At 42.1% G+C, this 26,867-nt stretch overlaps 2 protein-coding genes across 23 annotated transcripts in view; one reads left to right on the top strand and one right to left on the bottom strand.

Annotated features, from left to right (window-relative positions):
- Nucleotides 1-26,867, bottom strand: part of RPN2 (ribophorin II) — a 49,425-nt gene that overhangs the window by 1,956 nt on the left and 20,602 nt on the right. For 8 of the 22 annotated variants that reach the window (XM_081560177.1, XM_081560179.1, XM_081560178.1 and 5 more), the window contains 10 exons: nt 26,307-26,483; nt 24,739-24,857; nt 23,907-24,012; nt 13,905-13,996; nt 12,080-12,194; nt 9,024-9,218; nt 7,660-7,746; nt 6,046-6,141; nt 4,634-4,709; nt 2,656-2,785 (listed from right to left, as the gene is read on the bottom strand). In XM_081560177.1, the coding sequence (XP_081416303.1) occupies nt 2,656-2,785; nt 4,634-4,709; nt 6,046-6,141; nt 7,660-7,746; nt 9,024-9,218; nt 12,080-12,194; nt 13,905-13,996; nt 23,907-24,012; nt 24,739-24,857; nt 26,307-26,483 (1,193 nt within the window). Of the gene's footprint in view, nt 1-1,155; nt 1,204-2,655; nt 2,786-4,633; nt 4,710-6,045; nt 6,142-7,659; nt 7,747-9,023; nt 9,219-12,079; nt 12,195-13,904; nt 13,997-23,906; nt 24,013-24,738; nt 24,858-26,306; nt 26,484-26,867 lie in introns of all 22 variants that reach the window. The other 14 variants (XM_081560169.1, XM_081560171.1, XM_081560170.1 and 11 more) reach the window with 5 other exon arrangements.
- Nucleotides 11,162-11,570, top strand: LOC145533199 (cytochrome c oxidase subunit 7C, mitochondrial). The gene has a single exon (XM_081560224.1). The coding sequence runs from the start codon at nt 11,254-11,256 to the stop codon at nt 11,443-11,445; it is 192 nt and encodes a 63-aa protein (XP_081416350.1). The 5' UTR covers nt 11,162-11,253; the 3' UTR covers nt 11,446-11,570.

Genomic DNA, 26,867 nt, shown 5'->3' with positions numbered 1-26,867 from the left:
CAAAACATGTGGTTGCTTTCTATGTTGAGAACGAGATGATTCAGCTTCTGTTCACACATCAGTGCAAAGGCTCTACATTCTATGCTCTTGTGAATTTCTCCTGTTTCCAGAGGAGTGAAAATTAGATGGCTCCATTTCTTTGGCAGGGAAAGCCATCTCCATGGCAAAGGAACATGATCTGAAAACTCAAATACCTCCCCTCTCTTTGTTGTTCTAGTTCAGGGGTCAACACGTTGTGCCCCAGGGGCCAAATAAAGCCCACCACCCGTTTCTGTAAATAACGTCTCATCGGAACATGGCCATGCTGGTTTGTTTACGTGGACTGGGCTGTCCTCACATTATGGTGGCAGAGCTCAGTAGTTGTAACAGAGACCGCATGGCCTACAAAGCCTAAACAACTACCTGGCTCTTTCTAGAAAACTTCTGCCAATCCCTGGACTATAGGAGCTGATCAGTGAAGCATCAAACATTCTTCTTCCCTCCTTTCACCTTGCCTCCACTTGCATCCTCATCCGAGGACTTGACAAGATGGAGTACGGGTGGTACTTCACTGGGCATTTTAGTCACACAAGGAGCACCCCTGAACCATATCCTGAGCTCTAGGAACGTGAGTTTGGATGCTGGCTTTGATCTGTGGCCATCAGTCTTCATAATTTAGTGTCTTACCAAACCCCACTGTTTGGCCCAACCAGAGGATAATACTACAAAAAGGCCTAGAACAGTGACCAGGTGTGCCGGGATTTTCCATGGGACTATCATCTAATGAATTTAGATGCCCTGAATGGGGGTGGGAGGGGTCCGCTTTAAGAAGCCCTAAAGTCCAATCAGTCTTTTCCTCAACTCTGCTCTCCCATGAACACAGAGAGGGGCTGTGTCTATGAAGCACCTGTGGGACACAAGTGAGGAGGAAGCCTTACAGTCAAAGCCAGGTCCAGGCTGCTCAGCTGCCAAGTTACCACCAGCTAGGCTAACTCAGGGGGCTTTGGCTTTTGCCCTGGTCCACGAAGTGGGGAAACGGCCTCAGAATTCAGCTCTGGGGCAGGGAGGGATGGGGAGGAAGAAGTGTGCTGAAAACAGGTAAGTAACTGACATGCATGGACGTGGGCAAGATGGAAAAGGGGCCCTGCTCCTGGGTCGAGTGCCCCTCATCTTTACCGTAGTGTCCTATATTTTGCCAATCTACTGCTCTGCTCTGCAGCGATCCTGCCAAAGGAAAGAGGGTTTGAGAGTCAAGAAAGGACAGCAAGAAGAGAAATAAGCTGAGGAAAGAAACGGCAAACAACCAACCAAGAGCTTCTGTTAATGTCACCGCTTTCCCCAGGGGCAGAGCCTGATTCTAGAACTCATGGAGACAGCAACAGACAGCTGTAACTTTCTATACAGGATGGAGGAGGCATGAGAACCATGGTCTTCCTCCCCAGAAAATGTACCTGATTTTATCTGTATTAGGAACTCCTGCTGAGTGGGATCTAAATCAAATGGTAACCACTCCCATCTCCCCTCAATCTTGTTCGTCTCATGTGAGCAACTTCCAGAAAACAGAGAGCTCGGCAGAGGACAGCCTTTTGGTTCCCCGGGGCCTAGACGGGCTGCTCTGAGAGAAAACAGCTGAGCCCCTGGCGCTCTCAGATGCAGCACAGACCTGCCAAGTTAAGGCTGCTGGAGGTGCTGAGAAATGAGCCAGCTGCCACTGCTGGTGCTCTGGGAAGCCCGAGCAGAATGTAGGCGACCCCAGGAGAGGCAGGGAGCACTCTGGGCCGGTATCCCCAGGGAGGCCCTCAGAACGCTCACAGCGGATACCCGGGCAGGAAGGAGAATGTGGCTCTCCCACCCATACGGTCTCTGAGAAAGCTGCTCTGTTGACCTGCCAGCTTAGCCAGCAGCTGCACTGAGGGTACACTGAGGGGACTAAGTTACATTCTTCCAGTGAGAGTCCTGGAGAGGAGAACACAGGGCGCGTCTGAAAATGCTAACTTTCAAAGGTGAAAGCAATTCTGACCTTTTCTTATTGACCTTTATGTGGTTGAAATCACCCAAGTTCTAATAAAGTCAAATCAATGTGAAACACCAATGTGACATTTAAATTTACTTCTAATCCCGGTTCGAAAGTCAAGCTGCCAGCCAGCTGCCATCACGTCGGGTCCTGACCCTTCGTGTGAACCAAAGTTGTCTGGTTCTCGGGGGCCTCTGTAAAGCCCGATGCTGTTTCTGGGGGGGAAGAGCATGGACCTCATGCTTAGGAGGAAAAGCTCTGGGAGGCTGTTGGGGTTACAGAGGAGTCCCTCTGTGGGGCATGGGAGAAGCATGGAGAAGGATGCTCTGTGGCGGCAGAGGAGAAAATGGTTACACAGCCAGCACTTTAACTACAATCTTCTGCCACCTGTCCTGATCCACTTTAATCTTCATGAAGCAATTATTCTCTCATTCTAATGTGTCAAGGCATAAACTGTTGTGGTTTTAATATATTTAAAGCTTATCATCACAACTCGTTTCTGATTTAAAAGGCTTCTGTTTCTGGCTGAACTGAGGTGTCACAATGGCCCCTCAGGATATGAATCTTTTCACCACATACTGTTGGTTCAAAGAGCTGGGTGGACAGAGCTGACAAAAATATTTCTAATCCACTCTGGGCCCCTGACCTGCCCCCAACCTTACCTCTTGATTGCCTGCTGGGCCAGCATCCGATTGCCAGCCAGAAACGTCACACTGCCTAAGATGGCCAGGTACTTCAGGGTCTGGAACATGTTGAGTTGTGTCCAGTAGACATACATGAGCCCCAGCATAGCTACAAGGACAGGCGTCATGAGAATCAACGGAATCAAATAGTGACATTGCCCAGGGCAGAAGACAACCAGAAGCCAGTAACTGCGGAGCCCGAAAAGGTTTGTATTTATAGACCAGCTGGTGTTATTCCTTTCCTCTGATGCCAGAAAATACGTAACTCAATATACTTGCTTCTCAGTCTTGGCTACCAAGAAATTCGGAGGTAAGAACAATCTGGTTCCACGTTTTTGCATCTTTGCTCTTAAACGACGGTTTTGCATTTGTTTTTTTAAATTGCTGTCAGGTTATACTGGGTTGGCCAAAAAGTTCATTCTGATTTTTCTGTACCATTGTCTAGAAAACTTCCGATGAACTTTTTGGCCAACCTAATAATTCAGCTGATTTTTCAAATTCTGAATGAAAGCCCTCAGGATTAAAGAAATAAATCCTTTTCCTTTTTACTAAAAGCAAGAAATAGAAAAAAAAAATTAAGGCTAATTTGCCAATGAGACTAGGAAGGAAGCAAGGAGGACAGGAGGAGGGTTTAGTCCAAAGGGCTCAGGTCCAGGGACTTCCCTGGTGGTCCAGTGGTTAAGACGTCACCTCCCAATGCAGGTGGAGCAGGTTCGATTCCTGATTAGGGAGCCAGGACCCCACATGGCTCGTGGCTGAAAAACCAGTACATAAACAACGGAAGCAGTGTTGTAACACATTCAATAAAGACTTTAAAAATGGTCCATATTAAAAAAAAAGAAAATATTACAACAACAAAAAAAGCAGCTCAGGGCACTGAGAACCCTGGGTTCTGACCCAGCCTCTGCCCTTCACAGCCACTTAATTTCTCTGAGCCAAAATTCTCTCACCCGCCAAACCAGGATCATAAGTCCTGCCCTGGTCACCCCCATCAGGGTTGTGATGAGTCAAATGAGGGAATGTGCACAAAAAGCACTCTGGCACAAAAAGTCATGGCTCTAAACAAATTTATATGCAGGTTTTGTTCTCCCTGACCCGGGAGGGCTATCACTCAAATTCAGTAACTGGGCTGGAGAGAAAGGTCATCCTGTCAATTTTGCCCAGAAGGATGACGGATGAACTACAGCAGGGGTTCTTAGCCATTTTTGAGGTCATGGATCCTTGTTAGAATTTTGATCATAGAGACAGACTTTCTCTTTCCCCAGGAAAACGAGATACACATTTGCCTAGAGTTTCAAGGGGTTCATCTGTGGACCCCTGTGGAATCTGAACACTACAGAAACATAGAGGAGGGCTCCTACAGAAGTCGAAGAAATCAGAAAAGAATATTGAGGTCTTGGTGAAATGCAGAGGCCACCAATCCAATAGTGTCGAAAAGTTTCTGAAACACTTAACTAATTTGTGAATTTACTGTCTTGTAACATTTAGGTTCTAAGTTCTCTAGAGGACAATGCAGGACAGCGTGTTTGATTGTGGAAGGGAATGTCTTCTATTACTGTCCAGACACAGCTGCCAGCAAATGTGAAGATCGATATGGCGGGGGAAGATAACCTTTGGAAACTGCATTAATGCTCTCCATCCAGGAAGATGGCTCAACGTAAAGATGCGATAAGTGAGTAATCTCTGGAAATGAACAGAGCTATTAACTGAGGATAAAATGGCCTGCCAATGGCAGCCTTGTACAATGAAACCCGATATAATGACAGCTGTTCTAAGCTGATGGGCCAAACAGGTTTATCATCATATTAACTGTCGTAAAAGGCCAGGAGGAAGAGGGAAATGTTATGCTATTAAGTCATTATAGTTAATAGGTTGTGGGTCTACTTAACAGGGCTTTTGTGTGGGCAGGTGAAATGTCAAAGGAGGTTAAATGGAATTAGCAGCCTGGGGCGCTTACCAGCATGTCCCACGTGAAAGACAATCGTGCTGGGAGCAAAAGTGAAGTTGGAGACATTGGCACCAATCCGGATCCACTGAAAGATGGGGAGAAATAAATTAAGAAGACATTAGAACTTGAAAGGGAGGCAACCCACACTGTGCCATGCTAATCCAAAAAACAGCCCTAAGGGCTTCAAAATTCATATATACTTGAAGGACAGGGAATTTCTCCAAGTGACAACCACCCTATTTTAAGTCCCAAGGAAAAAACGTTCCCTTTTTTCCTTTAGAAAGGCATTCCAACACTTGTTCGCAAAAGTGCTTGAAAATCATTTTTAATAACAGCAAACTTTTCTATTTTAAAACAGGCGACGCCATGAAACTGAAAGGTACAAAACTGTATTGATGATGAAGTAATTGGCACCCCTGCTAATGTCTCTAAGTTTTGGTAAGATAAACCTACTGGCAGCTGGGAGGAGGTGCACTCACACTATGGGTTCTTTGCCTTTTGAAATTCTGATCACTCAAAAGAACAGGTGTCTAGGATTGGTTTCTGAAAGCTTGTGGCATGCCTTTCAGCTTTCGACCAAGCAATAATTCTTTTATTAAAATCAGAGGATTAGGAACATCGGCAATTTTCCAAAAGCAAGATCTAATGAGTTTTCCATATGGTTCTCAAAATTCTCTGAACTTGGAGGATCTGCATCTATGTTTATAGTTTTTAGAGTTGGTTAAAAAGAAAGATTCAAATAGCATGTTAAAATGGTAAAAATGTCCTTCCTCTATACTCCCTAAAAGGCCTTCTCCTTAGAAGGGACCAACACCAATAGTTAATGCCTTTTTAAGGTTTTTAAACATAGAAGATGATACTAAACACCCTATCCTATCACTTGCCTTCTTCACTCAATAGGACATTTTTAACAACCTTGTCATATCAGTTGACAAGTACATAAATTTATCCATTGTTTTAACGAGCTGCATATTATTCCATTGTGTGGATGCACCATAATTTATTTAACACTTGCTTTTATGAGGACTTTAGGTTGTTTATAGTTTTGTGCTCCAAAGAGTATTGAAATGCACAGCCTCTGTACTCATTTTTTCTACAGCTATCAGCATCATGTCTTGTTTTTTTCACACTTGGCTTCATCTGAACATTCGTATGGAGCATCCGTGTCCATATTTTGACCATTTATAATGGCTACCAGGTACTTTCTCATGCCCCTTGTTAAGGGATCAGTTTTTTTGGCAGCTCCCCTACAGTAGGTAATTTTATTTATTCTAAAGTTTTTGGACCATCGGTTCGGGTCACAGCTGTTGGACCCCTCTGGAGCTGTGCTGAGGCCAGAGCACAAAGTCTCCTTTGGAACGGCTACATCTATGGAGTCTGGCGCCAGACACACACTGCCCATGCTAATTACAGCAACTCACCAGAGCAAAGAGAAGGAGCAGGGGCGAGAGGATCAGGGCGGTGAATGTATTGGACACCACTGTGGGGGGCCTCTTCTCAGGCTCGCGGAACAGGTGCTGCCAAAAGAAGACACACCAGGAATATTCTACCATGTGCTCTTCCCAGCGGGGGCTGCCATGTATACTAGCAGCCAAAACCCCAATGACAGTCTAGAGGAGGAAATGCCTCCCAGAGGCTGAGACTTCCTGGCCATGAGCACCCAGTTAGCCTTTTCCCTCTTCCTAACACTGGCTTCTGCTCCCACTAGTCTCCTTCCAGGGATATTACACCAGTCCCAGCTCATGACTGCCCAAGCCTCTTTCCCCCTCCAAAACACATTGCCATTTAGAGGCTGGAGGATGCAACATATGAAGCAGTGTCCGCCTGGTAACAAAGATGGGGCCCAGGTATCTGGATGGCTAGGGTAACACATCCCAGGCAGGACGCCAGATTTCATAATGTTTCTGCGTTCCCAGGGTGGTGTCATTGTATTTTGCTAACTGACTTAAGTTAGCTAACTGGTGTGTTAACAATTTTAAATTTTTAAATTTTCTCGCTTGCCAATGTCCAGTCAACCCAGCTCCATGACAAGGCAGCTCCATGTGAGACTCCTATTCCGAAATTTTTAACCTCAGCTCCTGTTTGCTGCCACTGCCATGAAAGGACTTCTAACATGGCCTGTGGCAGCTGCTGCCGCCAACCCCACCCTACAAAATCAGTCAGCACCCTTTGTCATCACTGTTATACCTTCCAGTGTTTAACTGCATTCTACATTCTTAAATGATGCTATAACAACATCAGGAGGAATTTTAAAAAGAATCCTACTACTCTACCTTTTGGGCCTTTGGCCTTTTTCTAACAGTGGAGTAAGAGTCAGTAGTCTGCTTGGAACACTTCAACATTATTTCAGACGTGCGTTTCCCTGTTACTGCAGTATAATAATTTCTGAGGACTCCAAAACAGTCCACTGAGTAGATCCACTCAGTTTCCTTAACCAGGGCTCCAACTGTCTAACAATTATTGTGTTCATTTTGTACACTGCTTTAGAAACTTTTCAAAGCCATTCTTTCCTTATCTGGGAACTATTCTGAGCCTCACAACAGCCCCATGTACTGGACTGGGCAGGGATTTCTACTATTTGTGTGCAAGGAAAGTGAATCCTGGGAGAGAGGAATGGCTGGCCTAGGGGATGAAAGCCCTGTGCTCCAGTCGAGTCGCCCACCTGTGGGCCCCATTGGCCCTGGTCTATGCAGGAACATGGAGGAGCAAAGCGAGACCCACCAGTGCTGTGGCATCAAGCAGTGATCTGAGGGCTGAACCTCCTGCATGTTTAGGAAAAACAGACTCAGGTTCTGATTTTGTCTCTAGTTATCTGCTTTTTGGGAACTGGCCGGCAGGCAATCTGAGCCTGTTTTTTTAAGCTCCAGGATGGGGCTGGTATCTGCCCTGCCTGATCCACAGGGTGGCGAAGACCAAGCTACAACATATCATATAACAGGTTAAAAAGGGGACCACAGCCAGTGTCTGGGGCTCTCCTGCCCTCTCTCATGTGTCCATTTCTCCTGTGTTTAGTGAAGAAGCCCTTTGGGATATACCTGAATTTCCTGTTTGGGGGTGAAAATGTTCTTGGACAGGACAGTTGACGGAACATCATCTTCAGGGAACCTGATGACCACATCAGCCTAAAACAATAAAAGCAGCGATGAAAGGCCCAGGGGCAGAGAAGGGGGTGAAACTTATCAGCAGGACAGTATCTCCCAACTCCCATCCAGGACCATGACTGAAAGGAGCTCCAAGCAGTCCAATCACTTCTGATCCATTAGCCAACAAATTGAGGCAGTAAAAATTTCAAGAACAAAATAAGTATTTGTTGAAAATGCTTTTTAGAGCAAGAGTTCCAATTTTCTACTGGTCTGGTGAGCCCCACAGAGCTGCTTAATACAAAAATCCCAGTTGGTACTCAGGCTGTTACAGTAGCAATCAGAAACTGCTCCTGGGGAAGTATAATTTAGTCTCAGACAAAGAAAAAAAAGAAAAAGAAATGAAAATGTGCTCTCATACAAAAAGCAGCCTAAAGTCCGAGAAGAAAAGGAGCTTTGAATACAACATAAGAAAATGCAGCTGCCCCTTTGTCTTGCACAAGGAGCCACCCACCATTCAAGGCCTGCAGTCTGGCCTCTGCTACCTTCCCCACCTCACCGTCTCCTGCCCTTGACCAGACGCAGGTGCTCCAGCAAAGCGGACTCGCTCATATCTCACTGAAAGCACTTCAAACTTTCTTGGAGGCTGTCCCCCAGTGATCATCCGACAGCCCCTCGGATACAATCCTGAAAAACCCCTGCAATTCTTCAACCCTTGGCTCCTATGTCATGTCTTTTAAGAAGCCTCCTCTCATCCCACCAGCCCAGTGAGTTATGTAAGTGAAATGCACTGTGCAAACTATGAACACACCATGCAGATGAAGGGTATTAGTTTATCCTAGATGGTTATTAGAATATCCTGCAATTCCACAGGATATGTCCACACCACAATGAATTGGAACTGGATTTCAAATCTCAGGCCCCTCCCCAGCCTACCCTGCAAGGGCACACTGTACCTCAAAAGCTAGAGCCTTTATCTCTTATATCTGTGTATCCCCTGCAGTGCTTTGCCTGTAATATGAAAACCTTCTTCAAGTACAACAACTTTTAAAGAAATCTGCTAGAACCCATTAGGGCAAATCTATATACTTCATTCATTCACTCAATCACTATTTATGAAGCCCCTATGACATGCCAGCCAGGCCATGTGCATGCTCCTAAGACTTCTAATGGGATCAGCATGATGTGTACTTATTTATGGCCCTCTGGGTAGCATGGTAGAGGCCTGGGTAGAGAGCCCATGCCCTGGAGAGGGGCCATCTTTGTCTGACTGCGGCACAGCCGCTCTTGTCTGAGTGAAGATACAAGGAGGCACATACCACATTCCACAGGATTGGGTTCTTCAAAGTTGCATCTCCGATGATCAAGTAGAGAGTGTAGGTACCAGATGCAGAGTCAAATTCGAGCTTTCTCTCAGAGGTGTCCAGTTCAAACTTGTATACATTCTTGCTGTCCGGCTCTGCGACAAACACCACTTCCTGGCCAGTCTTCTGGTTGTGGAGTCGGACAAATGTCTGGATGGAATAATAACGCAACTTTTCATCTGATGATTTCAAAACTCCCTCTGGGCTCAAATCCCTGAGGCACGAGGCTGTCAGCTCTTCTGTCCCACTGGGAGTTCTGGGGTCAGCCAGGCCTGTCTGAGAAAGCAGGAGGAATGGCCACCCCACCCTGCTTATAGCTCCAAGATCAGACAGTACTTTTTGCAAGTACAAGAAATTTAACTTAGGGGTCCGGCCAAATCTCAACGACTCGTAGGCCGAATGCCCAGTTTGTGAATGATTTAAACCCTTTGCTGAGGCTGTAATTTCCTCTTCCTGCCAGCCTTTTGCTGCCCAATTAACTTTTTCACTAGAGGGTGAAAAGAAGGGAAATGAGGTGGAACTGTAAGAAGCCCATTTTCAATTTCCTAGTGCCTCCAGCTAAAGATTTAGGAGAGGAGGCATGGGGATGGATAGCAAGGCAGAGTTCTCATCGTGTAGGGCAGCCCAGTGTCAGAGAGAATTCAGGCTTGAAGACAGTCAGATATGATTTCACTACTTAAGAGCTGAGCAAGTTATTTAACCTCCTTGAGCCTTGATTTCTTCATCTTTAAGACAGATTTAACTTCTACACGTGTTGTATCTGTATGAAGACTCACAATAAAGTACGCAATGCATTTAGCGTAGGACCTGCTATACACTATCTAGTCAACAAACATTTATCAATATGATGATACAAGTCTAATCATGTTATCCCCCCAATGGCATAAGAAACTAAGGTTTCTGCACATAAGATGCAGCAAAACTTAATATTCACTCAGCTTTGCTTTCAGAAGTTTCCAAATAAAGAATTCAACAAAGCCGGTAGATTGGTCCCATTTTACAGATCATAAGGCACAGAGGATTAAATGAGTTGCCATGGTCACAGAGCTAGTGCTGGTTCCACAAGAAAAAAATCTAAATCTCATTCGTTACTCTATACCTGGGCAGCAGACAACAACCATCAAAGTATTTCGGGAAAGAGACCCAGAGCTGTGAAGCCTCCTGGCTCCTGCAATTGTGGCCAAGAATGGGATTTAGGAGCCTGGATGCATGATCTTCCTCCTGTCACAGCCAAGCACAGGCAAGCAGCCAGGCTCACCAGCAAAATGCCATCTCTACCTAGGAGGTCTGTAGGCCAGGCTTTCTAGGATCTTGGATGAGACAAGTCTTCAGTTAAAGTTTTACTTCCTCACTAGCTCTTCCTGCACTAATCCTAATCCCACCAATTTTGTCTTGTATAATAATGACTTCTCTTCATATGCCTTCTTCTCTTGGGCTTTCATTGGCAAGTGTCATTTTGAGAAGGACCTCGGAGATGCTACGAAGTTGAAGCTATAGACACAGCTAAGTGGGGCTGACCCAGCTCTCTGGAGACTGGGGGTGGAGAGGACAGAAGCCAAGAAGGGCAGGGATGGTGGTGCCAGGGGCAACCACTCTGGGCCTGGGCACGAGTGCAGCAGCCGCAGCAATGAGAAACAGAAAGCAAAAAGGTTTCCAAGTAAATCCACTCACCTCCATGGTCTGTTTTGACACTGCCTCTCTGCGTGGATTTAAGTCTGTTAACTCCAACTCAAAGACTACTACAAAGTACCTCAGCCAAGGCCACTAGGGTCCAGGTTCTTTCCTATTTTTCCACACTCAAATTATCTCTGGTATTTCCCTTAACAATACAACCGTGGATGAGGCAGTGCACAGAACAGCTATTCTCAATCAAGTGGGAAGACAGAGGCAAGAAAGGAGGGAGTCTGAGAGGACAAAAGCCATATCAGATTCTCCGGGAAAAAGATATGGTTTGAGAATCTTTTCATAATAATCACTATTTGACATATGGGAGACAAAAATGAAGCCTATTGCTTTCATCATGCTTAGTAGGCACAAGTTAAAAAGTGCTGGTTTTATTTCCCATCTTCCCTTTCGATCCTTGCAGTTAGGGGAACAAGGTCGTGAGGTAAGGATCGCGCGGTTTGCAGCCGCCATTTCTGCCGTCTTCAGTCTCTGAATCTTTTGTAGAGCTTCCAACAGCGCTATGTTGGGACAGAGCATCCGGAGGTTCACAACCTCTGTGGTTCGTCGGAGCCACTACGAGGAGGGTCCAGGGAAGAATATACCATTTTCAGTGGAAAACAAGTGGAGGTTACTAGCTATGATGACTTTGTTCTTTGGGTCTGGATTTGCTGCACCTTTCTTTATAGTAAGACACCAACTGCTTAAAAAGTAATCCATGAGACAGATAGGAAGAGGAGCATATTAAGAGGTGCAGTCTCTTAAAAGGATCAAACCCTTGAACTCAGCATCCTGGATATGTTTGTAAATAAACTTATGGCATAAAAAAAAAAAAAAAAAAAAAGTGCTGGTTTTGGACTTCTCTGTTGGTGTAGTGGTTAAGACTCTGAACTTCCAACGGGAGCGGGGGGAGGGGGGGGCTCCAAAAAAAATAATAATAATAGTGCTAGTTTTCAGATTCTTACAAAATAGAAAATCTGCTTTGGCCAGGGCAAAAACATACTTTGGGTACACTGCCTAAGTTTTCCTTTTTTCAAAATTATTTCAATATATTTTTTTTATTATAGCCAGAAAAAAGCTTCAATTAAATGCTAATCTGCCTTAAATATATCTTTCCTACACCAGCTAATCTCTCTAAAAGAAAAGTGCATTCCAGGTTCAGGGCTACACCCAATATGAAAGCAGGAGAGTGTCACAGGGGAGAACCTGATGGACTGTGAGGGTTCAGAGTGAAGACATGAAAGCAGGAATTCAGAATTTTCTTAACTCAGTGTTAAATACCACGTCCACACAACTATCGTGTACATCAAGGTTTCAGGCCAAGAGAACTGTCTGGGCTTTTTCCTGACCTGGTGAGGGGTGAGTTCAGCGCCAGTGTTCACATCTACCAGCTGGAAGAATAAGGCAAAGTTCTGGTGGCTGTCCGCAATGAATGTGCCCTTGGCTTTGGCTGGGTAGGTCACCCTGAAAGAGACATTTATATGGTAAGTCTTCAGAGAGGATCTGCAGATCTCTGAGAACAGAGGGAAGGAGACCAACTTCGCTTCACTGCCTAATCCTCTCTCTCCCAACTCTGTCTCTCAGTTGTAACACTTCTGTGGTCGACAGAGTGGAGAATTAATTGTCTATGGCCTGAGGGCAAATGGGACTGATAAAGCTTAGATGGAGAAAAGCACAGAATCAACTTCCTTCGGGGCCTGGGGAAAATGCTATGTGTGAGTCTCTAGGCTTTCACTTCAAGGATCTAAGGATTCAACCAAGCCAGGCACTAGAGAGACTCACACGCCCTGCTGGAGGTTCCTGGGTGAACTGGAAAGCTGGGCTAGCAGAACCACAAAGATTAAAAAAAAAAAAAAAAAAATTAACAGTATGGACATTAGCAGTGTATGTGAGCATGGTTGGGAGACCAGGAGGTGGGAGATACAAAAGAATGAGGGCTACTGACAGCTTTTTCTTTTTTGAATGTTGCACTTTTTTTCCCTTTCACACCGTTTTAATTTATTTTTCTGCCTGAAATTGAGCTTTAAAAAGTCATTTTCTCCAAAGGCAGGAGTGATGAGAAAACTTTTTTCTCAGCTATCTCCTGGGATTTTAGGTTTAGGATGGCCAGGGGATAAAAAAACAATCCAAATGGTTATAGAGCTCACAACTGGCCATATTTCCTGCTTATTTACTTATGAGTAATACCAACTCTTCATCTATATAGAGCATTAAACTCTGGAAAGCACTCTTACAGACATCATTTCAGTGGGTTCTCAACAGTGCTCTCATTTCTAATGTCACTATAAAAATATCCAAGCCAGAGACAGAAAGACTAGCCCTTTCACGTGACTTAAAAGGAGTGAATGCCTGGCTTCTAGTCTCTGGCTAACAGGCTAACATCCCATTTTCAAAATGACCTTGAGGGTCCCCTCCCTTCTGTGGTATCTACAGCCACCCCAGTTGAGTAAACTTGGGGTCTGAACTCTACCAGATGTCTAGATGGGCCTTCTACCAAGGATCTGGAAGAGAACTAAGAAGTGGGCTTCATACAGTGTTCCGGACCAACTCTGATCAATTACTAATGGTGACCTAGAAGTGTGTTCCAAAAAAGATGCCGAGTTCCACAATCACCAATGCTGTGACTGATCAGTGATCACCATGGACTGGAGGAAAGGAATCCCAGCCCTTGCGCTGGGTACCTTCCATCTCATCTCTAAGGACCTGTGAGACATACAACTGATTTCAGACCCACTGTGGGCCACAGAATGTGGCCATGAGGACCCTAAAAGCAAGTTTAAGCCTGTGAGGAAAAACAAATAACACAAGAAAATAAATTAATACACTGCTTCCTCCATCAATAAAGTTTTTTTTTTTTTAATTATCATCTGAACTAAATAGTGCTTGGGAATAAGTCTGACACAGACTTACATTCTGAGGTAAGCTCCTTCCCAAACTGTGGACTGTTAATAGCTTGTTCAGGGACTGATTGCCAATATAGACAAACCCCAAGTTTGTCTGGATGCCAAGCAGCACCCCTGGTGCAGTCCCAGAAGAATAACAGCCTCTTTAAATTGGAATATAAGCTGGGTCACTGCTGACACGGAAAAGATGGCTGGAGGGCCTCAGGGCCTTGGCATGGTCCTCCCAGCTCAAGCCTGGGTTCTCCCTGGGCCCAGGAGGCATCCCACCTACCGCGTTGTTTTGGGGGCGATGCTCTGATCCTTATCCACAGTGGAGAGATCGACATTTGTGATGCCAACTTCAGTGGAAATCTTGATTCTGAGCTAAGGTGAAACACGGAATAAAATCGCCAAGTCAACTGGTGAATATGCCAGTAATCAACATACATATCCAACGTTTTCTCTTACTGGTGAGTCAAGGCATGAAAAAAATCCTAGGACAGGAATCGCCAATGATTTTAGTAAAACTGACCCAGCTAAGTAGTATTTCCATCTCTTCAATCCAGAGGCCTAAAAGTAACTCCTTGATTCTTATCCCACCTTCCATTCTTGGCTTTGGATGAATGGTATATATTAAAAAAGAAATGAAAAGAAACAAAGAAGATCTTTCCACAGGTACTTTAAAAAAAATAACGGGGTAAAAAGTCCTTAAGTAGTAACCTTCAAATAATTTAAATTAACAAGTACTCAATTCTAAGCCACTGAGATTTGGAGTTTGTTACCGGCATAACCAATCCCTCTTGACTCTTTCAGTGTTTAAATTCTATACATTCCTTATAAACATTTTCACAAAGAGGAGCTAGCCAATGCTATTAAACAAGAAATTTTTTAAAAAATTAAATTCAAATAAATGTAAATTTCCAAAAGAGAAAACACGCTAAACGTCAACTCAGGGGAACTTTTTTATTTAAAATTTGTATTTAAAATCAAAGTTAGAATGTGCAAATTATGCAATCCCAAAGCACTTCTAATGTGTAAACATATCTGTGAGACTTTCAAATATTTGAAAAACTTGAATGTAATGCTTAAGGTAATCCTTGCCAAATCCACAGCCTAAGTCAGGATCAAGGAACAGAGAGAGAAATCTGGGCAGCTTCAGCATTTTTCTCAAACACACTATGAAGGTGTGACAGCCTCAAATCAAGGGCAAAGAAGACAAATTAAAAAGGGATAAAGATAGCTATCAAGTAATTCTTTTTAACAGCCTCTCTCCTGCCTCCATAATAACTATTTTGTGACAATAACCTCAATTATCAGGTTGAATGGGGGGTGTTCTATTTTGCTTAAAAATAAAAAAAAGAAAACCCTAATAAAAGATTTATTACCAAAGGCCATAAGGATATTATTATCTCCTACTTTTGAATACAAAGCTACCTATTGGCAGAAGTATATTTAGCATCATAGTTTGTCACTGAATCTAGGCAACAGGTGAATTATGGTAGGGGGAGGAGGAACCGCTGGTCTTCAAGTTGAATAAACCACCAAGGAGAGAGCTAGAATCCTCTACTTTGGCTCTTGGGTGCTCTGCTGAGCAAACAGCTTCACAACTCATACAGGGCTTGGAACCAGAGCCAACTTTGCTATTACAAAGGTCAACCCAGAGAGGCACTGATAGCACTTCCATTTGGAGAAAACCTGGAGTGGAAGGCTCAAGCAAAGTAGTCAACGAGCTTTGATTAGCAAGACACCCACCTGAGATCACTTCCCCACAACCCCCAAGAGCATTTGGAGCACCCAGGTGCAGGGACAGACAGAGACAGTGAGATGCACTTCCTATCCTAGAGGGAAGCATACAGGCAAAGCTAAATTACAACAGAGCAGGCTGCTGCTTTGGTGGAGGGAGGAACAAAGTGCTACAGAAGCACAGCAGGAGGATCGGTGACCCAAGTCGGCAGCTCTTGGATGAGGAGGGAAATGGGTAGCAGGAGGCTTAGGCAGGCCTCCAGTTTAGGGAGAGGCAGGACCTGAGCAACCACTCCACGCTATAAAGATAATCTGTTTTCATAAGCAATTACTCTGCAATCTTCATCAACATTAACTAGATAATTCCCTCTTCACTTCTCACTCTCTTGCGGACTCATTTAATCTGTAAATGTGCTTTTAAAATCATCATCCCACCTAAACGTCCATAAACAGGAGACTAGTTAAATAAATAATGGGATATTCACGTACACTTTGAATTACTCTGGAGCAATTAAAAAGAACACAGTAGGTATCTATGGACAGATAGGCAATATATCTCCTATTTTTGAATACACAGCCACCTATTGGCAGAATTATATTTAACATCACCTGTCACTGAGTTCTGGCAACTGGGTGAATTATGGCAGGGAAGCGTGGAGGTGGGGAGTAGGGGGAGGCCATGAAGCTGAACAGACCCCAAGGGGTAAGCTGGGAGCCTCTACTTTGTAACAAAAGCCAAGAATATAACTGTTTATAGAATGATTGCTTTTGTGTAAATAAGAAAGAATGTGCATACATTCAATGACATGGGCATTCTTCTTTTTCAAAGTAAATACAGTTAACTGTTACTAAAGGAGAGGGACTGGATCAAAGGGATGAGAGAAGGCTTTTATATTTCATTACGTACTTTCTTACACTTTGAATTTTTTACCTACATGCATATTCCACTCTTTTTTTTTTTTTTTAAATAGGGCTTACCTGAGCAATGACACTGTGTGACAAATACTTTCTTCTTTATAAACAGTTTTGTATTAAAAAGTACCACCCAATAAATATAATTTAAAAAAACAATCGCTCTCCCTTTCAACAGATGGATAAACAAAAACAGATGTTTAAAGATTTGTATAAGGTTCCTCAATGTATCCTAATTATAGTGATAAGGAAGCCATCAACTTGTGGGTTTTTACTCAGAATCCTGACTATAAGCTTTCAATAATAACATGGTCACTAAGGCCTGCTAATCAAGATTCAACTGTGTGTTCGTTCGGAAGACTTAAAAGCATTCACAACACAGACATGGAATAATGAAAGGGCAAACTGCAATGAACTCTAGTCCTTTTGGGTTTGCTCTCAGACCTAATTTTAAAAGGTCCCCCAAGTTACAGCTTCCTGTGTTGCACAGAAACCATAGGGCTGCTCTTAAATAGGGAACAATTTAAAACAAGTCCTTCTGCCCCTAAAATCTTACTGCAAATGGGTCTCTGGAAACATTTAAAAGAAAAGCTTTTTTATGCTACTCTCTTAGAGCAAACTGAGAAATAAAAATCACCGTAACTTTTTTCAAAGCCCTGCTGTAAAGAGTTCAGAGGAGGATCCTTGTCGGTTATCTGCTCCTTCCTTCAAACTAACACTGCAGGCTTCGTTTTTTTATAATAGCAAAGGGACTTGTTTAGCCACTTTAAATGCCACTAAGCCTGCTTTACAGTGAATCAACCAGTCCTTCCTCTGCCTGTGCTGCACGCCACATATACCTCAAAAAGTTTTAACGCCAGGAAATGCAGTCTTTCTGCTGAGAGTAATAGCCTCCCTGTTTAGCTCATTACTGTCAAAAATAATGGTGCATTAGGGGCAATTAATGCTAATGACAGCTTCTAAAACCCATGCTTCCCCTGACAGCAAGTCCAATGTCAATGAGTGCTATTATAGGCCTTCCACACCAAACCACTGTTAATGCACTCTGACCAATGTCAAGCATCTCAGGAAAGTAAACAGGACCTGCTGACCCGCTCTGAGGTTCTAAGTGTGACTACTACTGAAATTACAAAGTAAAGCTGGCTATGTGACAGAGGTCAGAGCATGCACACACACACACATGCATCAAGCTTAATAAAATGAAGAGGAAGAGAAGAGATTTGTAACACTTACTCCATCACAGAGAAGAAAAAGGACAGCAGTGGCCTCGAAGGGAGCTTATTATTACTGCATGAGTAACAGAGCTATAAGGCATTTCTGCTATTTTGTACTTATTTAATTTTTCCAGCAACCACAGAAACACTTGCACAAACACCAAATTTGATGTTACAAAAAGTCAAGCTGTTACAACAATCAAGACAGCACAGTACTGGTATAAGGATAAAAGTATAGATTAATGGAATAGAACCGCAAGTCTAGAAATTAACTTTATATTTATGGTCAATTGGTTTTTGACAAGGGTGCCAAGACAAGTCAATAGAGAAAGAACAGTCTTTTCAACAAACGGTGCTGGAACAACTGCTCATCTACATGTAAAAGGAGGATGCTGGATCCCTACCTCATACCACATAGAAAAATTAACTCAAAATGGATCAGAAACTTAAATGTAAGAGCTAAAATTATAAAATCCTTATAAGAAAACATAGGAGTAAATCTTCATGATCTTGGATAAGGCAATAGTTGATTAGATATGGTACTTAAGTCAATGTTTCTTTCAATGAAAGAAACAATTAAAAATATTGGGACTATTGAAATTAAAACCTTTTGTGCATCAGAAGACAACATTAAGAAAGGGAAAAGACAACCTACAGATGGTGAGAGGATATCTGCAAATCATATGTCTGACAAAGAACTTGTATTAAGAATATACACAGAACTCATAACTCAGGAATATAAAAAGACAGTGGAGTAAGAAAAGGAAATAAGAGCTATATAGATTAGGAAGAAGAAATAAAAGGACAAATTTTTAATGGGGAAAGATCTGAATAGACATTTCTCCAAAAAAGATACACAAATAACCAATTAGCACATAAAAAGATGCTCAACATCATTAGATAGCAGAAAAATGCAAATCAAATCACAAGATACCACTCACACCCACCTAGGAGGGTCAAAATGAAAAAGACAGAAAATAAATAACAAGACTTGGTAAGGATGCATAGAAATTGGAATGCTTATACATTGTTGGTGGGAATGTAAAGTGGTGCAGCTTCTTTGAGAAACAGTGTCAGTTCCTCAAAAAGTTAAATGTACAGTTATCACATGACTCAGTACTTCCATTCCTAGGCATAAACCTAGAAGAACTGAAAACAGGTGTTCAAACAAAAACCTGTACATGAACATTAACAGCAGCATCATTTATAATATCCAAAATGTGGAAATATCCCCACGTGTCCATCAACTGATGAATGGATTAAAAAATGCAATATATCCACACAAGGGACTATTCAGTTATTTAGCCATAAAAAGGAATAAAATACTGATACATGCTACAACATGAATGAACCCCCAAAATATTATGCTAAGTTAAAAACACAAAAAGCAAGATATTGTATTATTCCAGTTATATGAAATGTCCCAGATAGGCAAACCATAGAGATACAAAGTAGATTAGTAACTGCCAGGACAGAGAGGAGGATATATTCTTATAGAACAAGGAGTGTCTACAAATAGACACAGGGTTGCTTTTTGGGGTGATAAAAATGCCGTGGAATTAGATGGTAGTAACGGCCACACAACTCTAGATACAGTAAAGATGCTGAATTATATACTTCTAATGGGTAATTTTCTGGTATATCCTCAATAAAACTTGTTTGAAAGAAAAAAGAAAGCTGCTTTATACAGAATAAAAGGCTCACCCCTAAAAGATGAATTACCACAGTTCTAAGGGCCTTGGAATGCGGGGAAACATCTTTAATCTTCAGACCACTCCATCCTTTTCTTCTCTTAAGTGGGCTGAGACGGAAGCTAAGTGCTGAAAAAACAAGAGTTGGTCTCTGCCCATAGGGAGCACCCAGCTCAATGAAAAAACAATACTTACAAGCAAACAATGATAATACAATGCAGTAAGAACAATTATGGACACAGTATAAAATACTATAGCAACAAAAATAAGCCAAGTAGACTGAAGCCCTAAATATAAGGGGAAAATAACTTAAAAACTCCTGGAAGAAAATGCTAGAGAATACTTTTTGGATCTTGGAGCAATGTAGAATTTTTTAAAGAAGACACAAAAAATACAAACAACCTAGGGGGAAAAAAAAACTTTTAAATTAGGCTTCATTAAAATTAATTTCTGGGCATCAAAAGATGCCATAAAGCAACACTAAGGAATTATATCTGATGCTTATAACTAAGGATTTACTAATACATACTGCTTCAGAATATATGCAGCGCCTAAAAAAAATCAATAACTAAAAGACTAACAAACCAAAAGAAAAAGACCAAAGATACATGGCAATTCAGAGAAGAAGAAACCTAAATAGCCAATAAACACAAGAAAATATGCTCAATCTTACCAGTCACCAAAGACAAACATTAAAACAACAAGATACCATTTCATATTTAACAAATTATCAAAACTCATCATACCAGATACTGATAAGAATATGAAGAAAACAGCAATTTGGCAAAACATAAGAAAGCTGGAAGATGAGCATACCCTATGATCCCACAACTTCACTCCAGATAAATAAAATGTGCATGAAAAAATGTACTAGGATGTTCACAGGAGCACTATCCGTACCAGTGAAAGTCTAAGTGTCCAGCAACAGAAAATGAATTAATAAATCTAATGCATTCATAAAAGGAAGATAATTTTATGAAAATTATTCATATTTATGCATAAATATGGCTAACTGTCATAAAATTAATATTGAGTGAAAACAAGCAAATTACAAAAGGATGCATATAATGAAGCATATAAATTTGGGGAAGATGCAAATCAATGCACTATACTGCTTAAAAATACATATGTAGCAGAAACATAAAAACTGGCGTTGGACTATACACTTCAAATGTGGGGAAAGAGGAAAGAAAAAGTGAGGAATATACAGAGAGCTTAAGTTCAATCTATAGGGTTTTATTTCTTACCAAAATAAAACCAAATGAAGGAGAGGGGTTTCCCTGGTGGTCCAGTGGTAAAGAATCCACCTGCCAACGCAGGAAACACAGGTTCGATCCCTGGTCCCAGGAAGATCCCACATGCCAGTAACAACTAAGCTGTGCGCCAGAGCCACTGAGCTGTGCTCTAGAGCCCAGGAGCTACAATTATTGAGCCCACGTGCTACAACTACTGAAGCCCGTGTGCCCTAGAGCCCATGCTCCGCAACAAGAGAAGCCACTGCAATGAGAAGCCTGCCTACCACAACTCAACAGTATCCCCACTTTCTTCTCAACTAGAGAAAGCCCACGCACAGCAATAAAGATCCAGCACAGCCAAAAATAAAATACATAAATAAAACAAAGGAGAAAATATAGCAAAATGTTTGGGTTTGAGGGAGATGAACAGCTGGTAGGTATGTAACAATGATACTATTCTCTATTCTCTGTATTTTTGAAATAGTCTAAACTGAAAAAATAAAAATAAAATTCTAAGGGAGCACTGAAGGAGCAACATTTGTATTAGATCTTACAGGATGAGTACTTCAGCAAGGGAGGGGAAGGACATTCCCCATGGAGGGAACAACAGATGCCCAAATGCATGAGCATGCAGAGTACAGATGAGGACCAGTATGCAGTCAGGAGCAGCTAGAGCGGAGTGGGTGAGGATGCAACCACAATGAAGGATCCCATGTACCCTGCATGCAGGACCTTCAAAAGCCACACTGAACAGTCTAGACCTTACTCATACGCAACAGGGAGCCAAAGAAACATTTCAGCACAGGAACACCGTGATCTTTATCATTCTAGCGGTGTTCGTGGCGCTCATGAAGTGGAAGGGGCAGAGACACAAGGCAATGAAACTCGCTGCAAACTACCTACCTATTTACTTGGGATCTACCAAAGTGGGACCAAAGAACAAAGGAAGCACGTAAAAGCCATTTAAAGGTAGACTCAATAGGACTTGGTGACTGACTGAAGTCAGAAGTGGACAGGAAGAGAGCGATTGTAAGAATGGCCGTGATGCATGGGTATGGCACTTAAATTGGGTATGTCGATACCAAGATTGTACAGATAGAAGGAAGAGGTTTCAAGCAAAAAAAAAAAGTTTGCCTTTCAATGAGTTCAGCTGCAAATAACAAAAATAAGGCCCCTTACAGAAGGAAACTAAAATGGAAAGAATCTGAATTTTAAAGGTTCAAGGCACACACTACAATAATTTCTATCCAAATCTTTGTTAGTGAATGGACTAGGATCAGATGTCTCCTGCCTAAAAAGATCAGACACGTGGTAGAGAAAAGGCAGAGAGATTAGAGTTCCAGAAAACATCCTCCTTTCTGCCAAACTTTTAATCTAAATGTTGAATCTATGTTAAGTAATGGCCCACTTTTGAAAAGGTCAAACTTTCTAGCTGTGTGTCCTTTCATTAAAGAAAAGTGACACAGGGCCAACCTGAGGAGCTCTCCAAAGGCCGTATCTGGGATAAAATGAGCTAAAAAATAAATGATGACAGTAACGGATTACAACCTATACAGTAAAATAAGTATCCATGAATAACTAAATACAGGGAGAGGTGGACAGCATTTTCTTACAGTGAAATTCCAACTAATAAATGTAGACGGAATGAAAGAAAGAGAAAATCAGCTTTTGGCAAACACCACATTAATAACTCTTGCAGGCAAAATTGTCAGGGTATTTACAGTCTCAAAATATCACTTCAGCAGACACTTAATTACAAAGCAGAAAAAACAGCAACTTTACAATAGAGAAACCTAGCAGATGCCACCTTCACCAGGAGATCAAGATTAACATCACCAGCAATGAGACATACCAACAGCATATACTTCCTAACAGGACACACTGAGAAGGAACATTGCTTTTAGAGTATTTTTGCATGACCTGAATTTAATTATGAGGAAACAGCAGACAAACCCAAAGCGAGGAACACTGTACAAACTAACTGGTCAGTACTTTTCAAAAGTGTCAAGGTCACCAAAGACAATATACCCTAATTGGAGGAAGGTAAAGGGTCATGGCAACTGAAGGAATATGTGATCCCAGGTTGAATCTGGGACCAGAAAAGGGACATTAGTAAGATACCTAGTGGAATCTGAATTAAGTCTACACAGATCAGTTAATAGTATTGTATCAGTGTTAATTTTCACTTACTGAAATTATATTATATATAAGGTATACATTTGCGGCAGCTGGATAAAGGGTATACAGGAATTCTTTGTACCATTTTTGCAATTTACGATTGAAATGATTTCAAAATGAAAAAGTTTAATTAACAAAGGAAAGTCAGTGGAAAATGACATTTGGATAGTGAAGAAAACAGCTGTCGCAAATAGCATACATATAATTATTGAAAAGGCACTGTAACACCTCAAGCTCCCCTGACAATGTGGGACAATGTGGCCAAGTAGATACAACAGAGACAGTGGCAGAAACATGAAGAAATGACAGCTCTAAGGACAAAGTAATATTATGAATAGGCCAGCAGCTAGAGCAGCACACAGGTCTCAGCCGCTAAGCTAGCTCAATATTCGCCAGGGCGCGTAACTAAACCAGCATTGTGGAGGGGATTCACCCAAGCACAGACAGGCTGGAGGTTCTGGACAAGTTACTTTACCCCTCTGAGCCTCCTCAGTGAAAGGAAAAGGACTCCACGCATCTGTTAGGACTGTTGTAAGAATAAAATAATACAAGAAAAGCACAGAGAACTGTGCTGTGTATGTCACATGCATTCGTGCTGATGACCCTAAGCCAGAATAAGAAAGGTTAAACCGTATCTCATAGTTCAAGAAAGTAGGAAAATGTGTAATGCATCTTCAATAAACTTTTATCCAAAAAGATTAAAATGAAAGCCACAGTTCCTAGAGGGGCAAACACCAATTAGCTGAGAAAACCACTAATGTGAAATAACTCATTCTCACAAAGCAACAGATAAATGAGGCAGAGCTTTCCACCCTTAAATCCACTTGGATCTTCAACACAACTTGAGACAGCTAAACATCTGAAACACAGTTCATTAGGAAGGATTACCGATTTTCTTTTGTACTTCACCCAGACAGCCTTGCTATGCTGCTACAGGTCACTTGATGCTTTTGGTCCCCTTAATTAGCACCAAGCCCATTTCTAAATCTATCAAGGTCAACCACAGAAAACATCTTAAGAATAGTTATATCTCAGTGGAATTAGGGATGATTTTAATTTTTTCTACTTCCTAAATTTTATGTAAGAGAGTAATGCTAAGTTACAATGCAAAATGAATAAATGACAAATCCAACTGCCTATGATCAAGTTCTTGGCTGAGTCTGTCAAACAGCATAGTTCAAACCTACCTCTCTCTTAACATATTCATTTTAACTGGGTCATAAGTGAGGTCAACATACCTAAATGGTTAATGCCATGTGCCTGTCTGGTCATTTCCTTGGGTATATTAACATGGCAATGGGGATGACAAGAAAGCACTTACCTCTACAGTATTTGCAATATAACGGTTGTCACCTTCAACTTTGACAGAGAAGTCATAATAACCACTGGAAAATTTGACATTCATGAAGTTTAGCTCAAAAACATCCCTGTTAAGAATGACAGTGGGGTGAGCAACAACTCACATAGGAAAATCACAAATGGATGCAACAAATGGGCTGCAAAGTACAGCATTCCAGGGATGCACCATTTTTTCACTTTTCCACTTCCCATCCATCTTGGGCCACCTCCTGCTCAATAACATATTATTATGAGGGGCAAACTTCAAAACCACCTAAAATGACCTTCTCTTTCAAGTCTCCAAAGTCTTCTTTTTCTATTCCCTACCCACCCTTCCTCCCAGCTCCTAAAAATCTCACCTTCTTCAGTTAAGTCTTCCACAATTAAATGCAAAATAGGTAAGTCTATAGTAGGATACCAATTACATTTTTTTAAAAAAAGTGGAAATGTTCAAAGAGGCTGGCGTAGGGTAGTAATAATTGTAGGTAATTTTCTGTATTATTTCTACTTTTCTGTGCTTTTTGAATTTCCTAAAAAGGGCATATCTTACTTTAACTTACTAATTCAAAACTTAAAAGTTTCCTATAAAAACTAACCCTTAATTTTTAATTACCTAACAATAACACGCAGCCACTGAAGATAAGACTATGGAAGTATATTAAGCCTATGGGGGAAATGTTCCTGACATATTGTTATTAATAAAGCATAATCCTAAGTGTAGGTAACTTTGGTTTTACGATCTGGGTTATATCGGCTGCAGGCAACTTTCCAAAACAAGTATGTTGGCACTCTGCAGAGATGTGCTCAGGACTTACCCAACGAGGGTGAACGATGTCTTCTGGAGGACTGTGGCTCTGGAAGCAACAGATTTCGCATGTTCTAGTTTAACAGTGGCCTGAGTCAGAGGCTGGGACAGAACATTGGTGACCTGCAACTGGAAATATTTCAAAATTATCTATAGCCACAGAAGCTGAGGGAGTACAGATTTTTGCTTCTAGGGGTGGGAGCTTTATCCTCAGGGAGCGAGCTCCGCTGGGGGAGAACCGTTTCATTTCAGGAACTGTCTCTGACCTGTGGCCTACTATCTCTGGGGGATCAAACAGAGGAAAACACAATTAGTTCGGAATGACATAGATTATAGAATGTTAGGGGTGGGGGAGATCTTAAAGATGATTTTACCCAATGATCTCATTTTTCAGGTAAGGAAACCAAAGTTTAGGGAAAGACAATGACTGGCTTCAGATCACACAGTTAACATTTCCTTCACTCTGATCCCCTGATCTTCCCACTCTACTGCTCTACTATAGTACTTAAAAATATATATATATTAGCAAGAAAAACACTTTATGAAGGTATGGGCAATGAGAAAACTGAATATGGATAACGCTAATAGCAGTCATTTGTTGAAAGTCGACTATTTGCCAGATACCAGGCTAAGCACTTGTATCTATCCTACTATCAATCGTCTGAGACAGCTGGTATAATCTTCACTTTACAGATGATGAAACTGAGGCCACAAGAGGATATGGGGCAACTGAAGGCCACACGGCCAAGGACTGAAGCCCCAGGCTATCCAGCTTCAAAAGCCAGTACTGTTTCTACTTTGCTTTCTTAGCTCCCCTGATTCATGGTGAACTATATTACCCAGGTGAGTTCTCACCCCAGTCTTTGCTGAGGCGACGTGACATATAAGTAGGGGAACAAGAGGCAACTCTGGAGTCTGGGGCACTTCTCCTGGAGAGCATCTGAAGGGCCCTGCAAAGCACAAGAACTGATGGGACAGGTGGACAATCCTATGTGAACTCGTGTATTTAGATATAAACAAGACGCTAATTTCTTATGAAGATTTTAGCTTCTCACTGGTTTGCAAACAATAGCAACAAATGCCTCATTGGAATGGAAAACTCTTAAGCGTGTGCATTTTGCTCTGTTCAGACAGTTCACACACACAACCATCCGCGCTTACTGCTGAGGGGAGGGAGTGCTATGTTATGAAGAAGTGGAAAGATACACTGTCGGCTCCAAGGAATAAGAGACCTGACATTGATCTTAACAATGTTAAAGAAAGCTGTCTTAAACTAATGGATTTAGAAAGTTTGGGTATAGGAAAATACATTTTAGAAGTAAGACTTCTCTATACATCTGGACTTATGAATCCATACATGCAGTTTTCCAGCACTTCATTGAAACCTGTACTATTTCAAATACTCCAAAAAAAACAAAAAAAAAGATCCTGTGACTAGTTCACCGAGTGGTCATCCCCATTTGCTCTTCCTTTAAGAGATCTGTCCTCATGGGGGTTATCATTGGCTGTGTAGATTTCTGGAAGCCTAAGACTGGAAATGGCAATCAGAGCAGCACACTGGGGACATGGAAGTCATACCCGCAGGATAGCCTGTTCCTGAGTGTAGGAAGGAGGGCCCTCGGGCACGACCACAACGGGCACATGGTAGCGGTTCTCAGAGAGCGCAGCGGCAGCAGAGGCCACACTGAAGGCTTCAGAGAGTGACTCAAAGTTCTTCTTGCTGAAGATGGTGTTCATGAGCTGGATGACCTGATCCTGCAAGAAAAGGCGAACACAGCTTGAGATCTTCCTCAGGCAGGCAGCGGGGACAGCCACCCCTCCCTCTTCACCTGGGCCCAGTCACTCCTTCTCTGTTTCCAGGTGTTCACATGGGAAGTCTTTCAGCCACTAACCGATTTGGTAGGGGTGGGGGAAGCAAATATTTTGCATTTAAGCATAAAACTTGAATTTGGTTGGTTTTTTGCATCTTCTAGTACAAACTGAAAGGGATGCATTTCTTTGTCAACCATTTATGAATGCTTGCTGTAGAAACGCAAGGAACTTCTAGACAACTACTGACACAGAAAAGTTACTATATAATACCTATCGCAGTACCCGTCTGTTCCATGTCTATGTGTGCCAGGCACTGTGACAGATGTA

The sequence above is a fragment of the Giraffa tippelskirchi genome, chromosome 13 (genome assembly GCF_054371585.1).
Source record: "Giraffa tippelskirchi isolate mGirTip1 chromosome 13, T2T-mGirTip1v1.2.pri, whole genome shotgun sequence".
NCBI lineage: Eukaryota > Metazoa > Chordata > Mammalia > Artiodactyla > Giraffidae > Giraffa > Giraffa tippelskirchi.
This window is presented reverse-complemented; position numbering and strand designations above follow the sequence as displayed.